The 10,451-nt window shown below is 45.8% G+C and overlaps 1 protein-coding gene across 1 annotated transcript in view; it reads left to right on the top strand.

The window, feature by feature from the left end:
* Positions 1 to 2,356: 2,356 nt before the first annotated feature.
* The window catches only part of LOC104544840 (RNA polymerase II elongation factor ELL2-like), a gene marked incomplete at both ends in the record, with an annotated part of 8,528 nt that continues 433 nt past the window's right edge, over positions 2,357 to 10,451 (top strand). The window contains 5 exons of the mRNA XM_010189818.1: positions 2,357 to 2,520; positions 5,071 to 5,330; positions 7,491 to 7,615; positions 7,758 to 7,845; positions 10,346 to 10,429. Coding sequence (XP_010188120.1) covers positions 2,357 to 2,520; positions 5,071 to 5,330; positions 7,491 to 7,615; positions 7,758 to 7,845; positions 10,346 to 10,429 — 721 coding nt within the window. The remainder of the gene's footprint in view (positions 2,521 to 5,070; positions 5,331 to 7,490; positions 7,616 to 7,757; positions 7,846 to 10,345; positions 10,430 to 10,451) is intronic.

The raw sequence follows: 10,451 nt of genomic DNA, 5'->3' as shown, positions 1-10,451 counted from the left end.
TCCCCTATGCTGCTCTCTAATAGGTCATTAGATCCTTTGTATGGCCATGTGTAGATGTGGTTATGGCTGGCAGCGTGCTGGCCATGATGGGTAGATGTCTTAGTTGAAGAACTACCATAAATCAGTGACCTTACCCGTAGCTGCATGACCATGGTGTTTCAGAACCCAAACATAATGCAGCAGCACCTTGTCCTGGTCCTTTGAGTCGAAGTCGACAGTGTTAACGTCTGCCAAAAAGGCAACAGAATACCGTGCTTTGACATTAAGTTTGCTGCAGCCTCTAGAATATGACGTTCTGCGTAGTATGGATGTAGCCCAGCGGTGTTGAATAACCGTTTGTCCCATTTGGCTAACTAGGACAGTGCAGGCAGTTTGTGTATTGATCTGGGGAGCTGATAGCCATCGGGCACAACGACACATCTCCAAAAGGCGCTGCTCAGGTTCTCGGTCACAGGAGCGCTTCTGCCCTCAGTTTCAAAACAGAGATTTGTCAAGATAGAGAGCGGGTTTTGGGAGCAATAACAAAACTGATTCGATAGCTCCCTGCCTAACAGGAGATCTCTCAGCACCCTCATCCTCCTCTTTTTACCCCTTGCACTGGGTCTTTTCTGCTACAATAGAGCCTTTCAGTGAACTCACTTCGCCGATGGGATTGGGAATAAGACGAATGGTTTAGTGCCAGACCTGGGGGAGCCTGGGGCAGTGTGGGTTTTTGGTTCTGGTCTGGGTCTTTTTTTTTCCCCCCTTCTTTTTTCCCCTTTTTTCTTTAAAAGTAAACTGCATTTCCAGCTGAGACTGGAGTGCACGCTAGGGTGAGAGGTCCTGCCTCTGTTCCTGGCTTGTCTCTCCCAAGCATCTCTGAGGGCACTTTCTCCTCTGCGAAGGAGCACCTTCAGTTGAATTAAACTATATTGTTTTAAAAGTAAGAATTTAAGCTGCTTTATCTCTTAATAATTCTGCATAGTGTGCCTAGGTAGTTTTATGTGGTTTCACTAACTGGCTTTAAAAATCTCATTCAGAATAGCTTTTGTGAGGTCCTTTGCAGCCAGCTGTGGGTTTGTGTCTGCAAAGTTGATGCAAAACTCGTGTAGCGTTACACACAGAGATGTTTAAAAGAAAATAAAACCAGCAATGACCTTTGCAGGGGATCTAGTCCGATTTTGTGTGCCAGGCAGCTCTAGCTTCAGAATTGGCTTGGGTTTTGAAAACGCCCAGCATTTTACCCAGTGTCTTAGTGCTCAGCCACTGCCGTGGTGAAAAAGCTCATAAAGGCAGTGAATTTCAAGGAAATGGGCAGCGGGTAAAAGCTGTGCTTTCGGTGGCAAGAAGGGCCTTTTTTCTGTTGTAAAAGTGCTGATTTCGTAGTGAGGAACCAGTACCCAAGTCTAGGCTGTGGACAAAGTGGCAGCTGTATTGAAATGTTGGTCAGTGGTTTGGTCCGGCTTTGTGACTTCCAGAAACGATGGACTGAGTTGAGACCCGAGGTTCCTGACCCTCTTCTTGGAGCCTGAATGGGGGAGTTTGAGGGTGATTGAAGTGTTTTGGGTTAGCTAAAGCCAATGTCCTTGCTCTGGTCAGAGCTGTTGCAATGGCCAGTGCACGCACAACGCGCTTGCTCAGAGCAGCGATAGTTAGACGGGTTTAAACGAAGCCGCTGTTCGTCAGTCGAGGTGCCGTCCCATTGGGGCGCAGCGCAGTGCAGGAGCCCATCTGGACTGACCGTGAAGGGCCAGGCCCCCCTCAAAACACTTCCTGAAGCCCAACGCCTGCTATGATGGTGTGGAAGAGACCGTGCCACCCTCACGTTTGTGTAGGGTCGGCTCTTCCCAGACATGAATCCTCAGAGAAAGGGGGTGGGTGAAGCGCAAGCACCCCTCAGCGCTGTCACACAACGAGGAAGGTGGATGTTTTGAAAGCAAGATGAGGGGAGCCTGGCTTGCCCTCCCTGGGCCTCGCAGGGCCTGGGGCCACCATGGGCCACCTCAGGCGGAGGAGAGGCCTCTGTGAGCCCTGTGATGAGCTGAGGACCAGGCCGATGGTGGACAGGCTCTGGGACAGGACCTGCCCTCCATTGGGAATCTGTGTAACTGCCCGAGCTGTCCCTGTCACTGCAGCCACCAACGCTGCCCTGAGTCTGCCTCTGAAGCATGGTTAACATGAGGAAATTGTAATTACACCGGCAGGTAAAACTGATGCACTTTGCATGTGTAGTGACAGTTGGAAATGTTCGCTCCCTAGCTAGCTGTCATGACTGGGGAACGTTTTTCCTCGCCCGTTAAGACAAGTTTTAAAGTTCCTGACACAACCGTACTTCTGAACTAGTGCTTGGGCTCAACCTCTTTCAATGTTTTTGTAGTTCTGGAGTCTCGCAGCTCAGTTGCATGGGATCTATACAGAGTAAAATTATGGTATGTGCAACAAATGATTCCTACCCGACGACCAGAGAACGCGTGGCCCAGGCAGAAGAGGAGTCGCGCAGTCGAAGTGCAAAGTTTATCAAGCCTAGCAAACCCATTTTAGGTATGGTCATATTTCATTTTCTGCTAGATATCTAAGTTTTCGAATTCAGTAATTCATCTTTTCAGTGTATTCTTGGGAAAGGTGATGTGCTCAGAGATCTCGGTGTAGGTCATGTCTCACGTTTGCAGTCTCCTGTTGCGGCATTCAGACATTAGCCATTTTTTTTTCCACCCAAAAAAAAAGCCTGCCAGTCCTTCCTTATTCCCATATCACTTGACTGGTTGAAATTTTGACCACTGAGGTGAGGGTTTTTTACCACCTCACGCACTTAAATTTTCTGGTTTAGTAGCTAATGTTTTGTTTTTATGACAGCACTTCTCAGTACCTAAATACTGTGCTGAACAATCTTGATTTGCAATCTAAAAGAAATAACACTGAGCAAGTCTCATATACAAATTCGTTACGTTTAATATGAAAAATGTTGCTTTTGTTAATACTGATTAAATTTTATTTATGTCTTGGTCATCAGTAAGCAACTGTTCCCACAAGACCGTGGTTTGGTTTTTTTGGTTGGTTGTTGGTTTGTTGTTTTCTTTAAGTTAAGTTCAGGTAATGTTGTCATCTTCCCATGGATTTCATCGTTTTCCACAAAACAAAGTGTTTAGGTGGTATCACTCAATGTTAAACCGCTCTGAGCACAGTTTCCCTGGGGAGCCTGGAGCTGGCTGCGGATGGACACAAGGTGACACCCGCCTTGCAGGCACTCGGTGGTGCAGGCAGCGGTGGTCCTGCCCGCAGCAGCGACCTGAACCAGGTACAGCCTTCGTTAGGTACAACCGGCGCTCACTCGGCTTCGGCTGCAGTCCCCGGCCAGCACGGGCATCCCCAGCAGCGACGGTGCCACGCTTGCTCTGCCTCAGCCTCCTGCAGAGCACTCGGCCAGCGCCGTCACAGCGCTGAGATCCAAAAATGTGCGGCCGTGATACGAAGGGCGCAGGGCAGGGGTTGACAGCAGGACATGGAGTCACCCTCATCTGTTTCATAGCTTCTCATTGGGGAAGTTCTGTGCTACATGCGAACGATCTGCTGGTTCTTGTTGAAGTAGAATTTAAGTGAATAGTTAACGTTAATTAAGCGGGGTCTGAAGACTGGCAGTAGCATAATTACAGTTTTTGAGGATACTTTTGCTTCAGACTGGCATTGGCAAAGCTCAGGAGCGCAGGCCCAGTTGCTGGTGACTGCAACGTGCTTCATGCAGTGCAAATAAGGAACTGAGGCTGTTAATCGTGTTAATATTTGGTTAGGTTTTCAGTTATTTTTTTTAAGTGATTCGTAGACATGACTTTAGGAGTTGTTTTGTCTGCTTACAGCATCCACTGTGCCTGGCGGTTGTGTCTACACTGAATTTAACTTGTCAAACCATTTGTAATGCTTCGGTAAACGGCTGGCAAGTCCACGCTGCTCTAAAGATGTAACCGTGTGTGCTTGTGCGGTTTTCAGGTTTGTTCCTGAGAACCAGAAGGGCAAAGTCCAGGGAATGCACAGGGTGGAAAGGTTGTAAAGGTTTGGCCTGCGCTGCGAAATGGAGAGAGATTTTTTTGTGTCGCTGAGGAGGAGCAATGCATCAGCACAGCCCAATCCCTGGGAGAAATCCCGATTTTTCTCAGCAGTGCTCATGAAGTCTGCCTCGTGTGCCAAACACGAGCTGGTGGTTTCAGAAAAATGCCGAGTTTCTGTCGCATCCCCTACTGGATTGCAGGCAATGCTTAGTGCCATGATTTTCTGTAATATCCTGATAAGTGTTTGCGTTGGTTTTAGTTTTTCCTGTCTGATAGCAAATGCTATTTAAAAATGCAGAGTAGAGAAGTTTGGGTCATTTTCCGGAAAACTGATACTCACATAAGGTGGTGGTGTTTTTCAATTCTGGGTATATCACTTGCATTGTTCCTCCAGTTGAGAAACGCATCTCTCTATAGAGTTGGGTCCAAGATGCTGTGCAGGCCACGTTCCAGAACTTCCCTGGCCTCGATCCCAAGAGCTGTTGTATTTTTGGTGTATTCTTTCTGACAGGCTTGGGCTTATTTAACAAAGGAACGACATTTCAGGGTAAAATGGGGTATAACTGAAGTGTCCAACACTGAGTGATCGTGGTTTCTTTAAGCAGTGATGCAATTAGTAATGCGGACTTGGTCTCCCTGGCCATTAACGGGGAATCTTTTACATTAATGGGAAGGCTTTTACGTCACACTTTCAAATGCTTTTCTGTAAACATTCCTCATGTTGGGTATTCAGTGCTTAGGCTTATAAACTGTAAAGTAATAAAAGCACCATCTGTGTAAGTAATCGGTAACGTTTTTGTACCAGTTTCACTCATTTACCAGCTATTTTTTATATTGAATAGTTCTTTATTAATGCCTTGCTCAGCGCAGCTTTACTACCTGCCTGTTCTTACAGCTCTTGAAATGCAAACTAAATTCAGTTTTTAGAGTTTATCTGTCTTGGTGGATTCTTTTAAATCAACTTTCTTTTCTTCTCTCCACTTCTAATGTCACTCTGTTCGTTTTTTTTCCCCCCTTTGTATTTGTTTTGCTCCTTTCCCCTTCACTTCAGGAAGAAGAAGGCAGGTCAGAAGACCGCCACAAAGCTCTACAGACATCGCGCCCCAGAGGAAGCGGTCGATGCCGATGAACCCCGCCACCACCGTGCGGAAGACACCGGTGCAGAACGTGGTTTTCCAGCGGCCGTACCGGGACAGGGTGATCCACCTGCTGGCGCTCAGGAGCTACAAGAAACCAGAGCTGCTTGCTCGCTTGCAGAAGGACGGCATCAGCCAAAAGGACAGGAACTCCCTTGGAACCATCCTTCTGCAGGTGAGATCGCGGGGTTCGCGCCGGCGTTTTTTCCAGCCTGCTCCTCGGTTCATTCTGAGGGGTGTTATTCCTGTATTTAGATGAGAAAATAACGAATAACTTGTGTAAGGCGCCGCGTTTAGGGTTTTCAGACAACTTTATACGGATGCACCGAACTGTAAGGCAATGTGAGGAAACTAAAGATGAAAAATTTTGGAGGAGTGTTTTTGTTTTGCTAGAATGGCAGGCAATAAATAACTGGTTTTAGCCTTGTTGCTCCTAATGTTTTAGTTTTTCCTCAGTCCTTTACTTAGGCTGCTTAACGGCTTAATTGAGAGAAGCTAACCCTGTGTTCTCACAATAATTTGTCATAGTCCTTAATATTTCTTGTGATTTGTTTCTGAGGAGAGAAGTGCGGTAATGGCATTGGTTTGCACTTCCTTTGAACGTGGTTTTTGGCCTGTAAATGGCCTTTGCCTTCTCCTGGGATCTGCTAAAATTGCAATCCAGGGAAGGGCGTTCCAGCCAAACCATGAATGAAAAATGTTGTGGTCTCATTTGGAGCGTAGCGTTTCCTTGCTGTCGTGTGGATTGTGCCCGTATCTTACTGGAAACCTTTTTTATTCAGTAGCTTTTCCAGTGGGCAAAGTTCCACTTGTATTTCTTTCTCATGCCCATCAAAATTATTGCTAAGCTTGTAATATTACTGCTGAAACTTTTAAGCTGTGTGTTCAAAAACGCCACATTAATTTCCTCCTAAATTAGTTCAGAAAAGGTGTCTTAAAGTGTTGTAAGACACATGGCTTTTTGCCTTTTTAAATACTTCCCATACCCGCAGACTGTGGCTGAATTATGCATGAGTTAAGTGAGAATATTTCATATTTACCTAGGAAAAAAGTGTTTTGGAACCTGTTAAAGTGAGTAAAATTCAGCATTTCTACAGCTTTGATCCTACACTGAATTTTAAAAACTCATTCCTTGAGTATGTTAACTGTTGTTGCTTTGTTTGCCTTGTACAATGATTTTTTTTTCCACCCTACAGACGTGCAATTTAATGAGAGCCGTGTTCTTGCCCGTGAATTGCAGTTATTTTGCACTTTAAGTTGACTATGAAATGTTAACTTTTTGGGAATACTTCATCTTTTTTCCTGAGGAAGATAAAAACCCATTTTATTTTCAAGGGCACACAGCCAGGCACGCACACGGCTTTTCGTGACGGTGGCTTGCTGTAAAGAACCCTATGTCTGAAAACAAAGGGTACATCTGGGCCTCTTTCAACATTTTAGCACTAAATCTTGGTTTTCGAAATACAGCTTGTTAGATCTGGGTACAGTTATGGGTTTTTTTTCGCCCAATCAGTAAAACTTCAATATGGCTTAAAAGTAATGGAATGGATGAATAATTCATCTTTGTACTACAAGAAGTTTAGTGCCAGTTGGGTTATCCCATATGACAGAGAGAACTGGACCCTTGGTGTTTCTCCAAAAGCCGGCCGCAATGTTCTTGTTGTTATCAGAAGCCGTGAGACGCGTCAGGCAGGACATCCTTGGCCTTATCAGGAACTGTCCATAGCCCACCTCCCTTTACACAGTGACCTAAGATCTACTGCTTCAGCTGAATAACTGCTATCCTGTTAACTCTTAAGTGTTATTCTCCCAAGCCGTGTTAGCCCCAAGCTGTAATTTTCCTTATAAGTGTTACAGTTTTCTCAATCACCATAGAAAGCTGTAGATTCAACCCAAAGTTGTACAAATCTGAGTCTGCGTGTAGAGATAGTGTCCTTCGGTTCTTAAAAAGGAAAATTAAATAGAAATAAGGAAATTGGCCTCTCAGCGTGTTCCATGCAGGGAAGATCTAAAGTTTGGGCATGGTTTGCCTGGGTTCTCAAAGCTGTGTGGAAGACAGGAACCCAGATACGTGGTGCAGAGAGAAGTGTTCATAGAGTGCATTTCATACAGGTTTGCAGCGCTTTGGGGCTTCCCTGCATCCAAATTTCTACCTCCCAAATTGACCACATCTTTTAAAATTGGTGCTACTTTGACCTTTACGTCTTAAAAGATCCTGGAAAACCGGTGTGTGGTTTTGTTTTCATCGTTGATTTAGCTTTGCAGTACCAGTCTTGTTTCTGTAGTTTGCATTTAGGTGTAATGAACATTTATTTTCTTAAATGTCTGCCTGTAGGTAGCAAACTTGAATCCGAAGGATAATTCTTACTCTCTGAAGGATTCTATGTTTAAAGACATTCAGAAAGATTGGCCTGGATACAATGACATAGATAAACAGTCATTGGAGTTTATACTTTTTAGGTAAGTTCAGTCTCTAGGGGAAGGAAAAACAGTTGTTTTAAAAGCTTTTCCTGGGAAATTAATGTCTGTCTCCCCTGTAATGAAAGAGAGATGACACAGGCATTTCTACCTTGTAACTTGAAGTGTTGGGTCATCCTTGCAGAAAATCAAACCCGCCTGAGAATGCCACCAGCACCGATAATTTGGAGCCTGCCGAAACTGCTAAGAAGGATCGTCAGCTAACAACTCTGGTATTTTTATTTGTTTTTAACATTATTTACAGTGTATTAAGAGCTACCACACTTCATGTTGGTGTTACAGATGTGACGTGAAGCACTCACGTTGTCTTTAACACCCGAAAAACTGAGAAGCGTGTATTTCTAACTGGATAACTCCGTTACTTTGGAGATGCTTGCGCTGTCAAAGGCTGCAAAAAATCTTCCGGTCACTTAGGTTAAGGGCTGCTGTAGTGGTGTATAGTGGTATTTCAGCACGTTTATTAAAATATTCAGAGAAACATGCAGTATCCAGAAAAACAGGCAGTATTTTGTAAATACACCTAGGTCTCCGACAGAGGCTGCCCCTGTTGTGTTCGAACAGCCAAAATTGGCCTGAATCGTAACTGTCCATCCATAGCACATTGACCTTGCAGAAGCCTAAGCTCGCCTGCCCAACCTCTTGGTTGCCCGTTATTGTTGCACAACCCTGTACTTTCTGGTTAAATAGTTAGAGCTGTTTTGCATGGCCGCATAACTTGTTTATGTGGTGTGTAGGAAGGTCCTCTAAACACAAGACTCGTATGTATTTTTGTGGCGTGGTGTTCAGGGCTCTTTGTGATTTGCTGGTTATCAGACATGAAATAAGCACAAACATCCTTGTGCTGCTATTTCAATATAAAGCTTCGAAAAGTCTAGAGTAAGGACAAATTACAGTAGTAATTCACACTTGGAGGAATATTTTTTTCCTATAGGCATCAATTTCAGCCCCCGTTTTGACGCAGGGTGTGAAAAGGCAGCTCTGAACCTGAAGCAGGTACCACATCTGCCTTCCCCCAGCCTTTTCAGGCCCAAAATGCAGACACTCTAAGTTCTTACCAGTGCACAGGGGGCAATGCAAACTCTTTTAGATGAACCTTGGGAAACTCTGCAGAAAAAGGGATTACTTGAAGGGAAAGTGTGATACTTTCTGTGATTGCAACTGCACTTCAGTAAATGCAGTTGAGATCTGAAGAACACGACAGATTGTGTGTGGGAAGTAGGGGAGGCCTTTCACCACCGAGATACTTAGGTTTAAATAGAGGGAGGGCACTGCACTGTTTCTCCCTGACTTTCCTCCAGTCAGAGGGATCCTGTGCACACAGGACCTGGATTGATTTTGGCAGGGCAACACAGAGCTGTGCCCACACTCCTGGTCCAAGATGCCTCTTGTATCACAGCATCCCAAGATGTCAAGAGTTGGAAGGGAACCTGGAAAGCTCCCCCAGTGCAACCCCCCCAGAGCAGGATCACCAGAGCAGTCACACAGGAACACGGCCAGGGCTTTGGGTGTCTCCACACAAGGAGACTCCACAACCTCTCTGGGCAGCCTGGGCCATGCTCCAGAACCCTCACACTCACAAACTTTGGCCTCATCTTCAGCTGGAACCTCCTGTGCTGCAGCTTGGGACGATTGTCCTTGTCCTGGCATTGGCCATCCCAGAGCAGATCCTGGCTCCTTCCTCCTGACACTGCCCTTTCCCAATGGATCCCCAGGAATGAGGGCACCCCTCAGTCTCCTCTGCTCCAAGCTCCAGAGCCCCAGCTCCCTCAGCCGCTCCTCAGCAGGAGATGCTCCACTCCCTCCAGCATCTTTGTAGCCCTACGCTGGACTCTCTCCAGCAGTTCCTGTCCTTCTGGAGCTGAGGGCCCAGCACTGGACACAAGATTGCAGCTGTGGTGTGAGCAGGGCAGAGCAGAGGGGCAGGAGAACCTCTGTGCCCTACACCCACCCCTTCTCATCCAGGTGACCCCAGGATGGCGTTGGCCTTCTTGGCTCAAGGGCACATTGCTGGCTCATGGGCATTGCTGCCACCAACACCCCAGGTCCTTTTCGTACGTGGACAGCAGCAGCGTGCGCTTGGTGGAGAGGAGCATGTGAACAGGCATTGCAGCTGGAGTGACAGATGAGGGAAAACTGGGGCTTTTTACCAATTTTTAACAGCTTTTCCCTTCTCGTGCACTCCTGTGTGCACACCCGGGCTGCTGTAGTACAGGACGTGGCTGTGTGACAGCAGAAGCTGGCTTTGACCTCAGTTACGTCCCAGCTGAGATCTGTATCTGAACAACACCGACCTGACCTCCTCGGTTTGGTGGAGCCTTTGATAGAGGTGCTGGGGAGAGCGTCTTTCTCCCAAAGCCTTTTAGCTGTAGATTTGAAGGCAAAACTTGCTAGATTGTAAGATCAGAAACTTAAGAATGAAATAATCTGTGTTTCGCTGTTCCTTGTTTGACAGCTGCTTTTAGATACAAAAAGATATTTGGGGTTTTTTTCCAATTTTTTGGTTTTTTCAATTCTTTACAATTTTCAACAATAGCCTGTTCAGAAATGTTCCTGTTTTTTACAGAATGGGAGGGAAAATTAGTTGTGCTGATTAATTTACTATTACTATTGCTGCTGCTGCTGTTGCTGCTATGACTGTTACTTTTATTACTATTACTGCTGCTGCTATTACTATTGCTGCTGCTACTATTATTACTGTTACTATTGCTACAGAAACGGCTTTACAGTTTCAATTTCATCGATCCTGTGAACAAAAAGAAGAGGATTTCTCACCTGAGCAGTCGCCTCCAGCCACCGGTGACCGGCTGCTTGCCGCACC

This window comes from Mesitornis unicolor, unplaced genomic scaffold, assembly GCF_000695765.1.
Source record: "Mesitornis unicolor isolate BGI_N332 unplaced genomic scaffold, ASM69576v1 scaffold42948, whole genome shotgun sequence".
NCBI lineage: Eukaryota > Metazoa > Chordata > Aves > Mesitornithiformes > Mesitornithidae > Mesitornis > Mesitornis unicolor.
The sequence above is the reverse complement of the archived record's forward strand: the minus strand, read 5'-3'. Positions and strand labels throughout refer to the sequence as shown.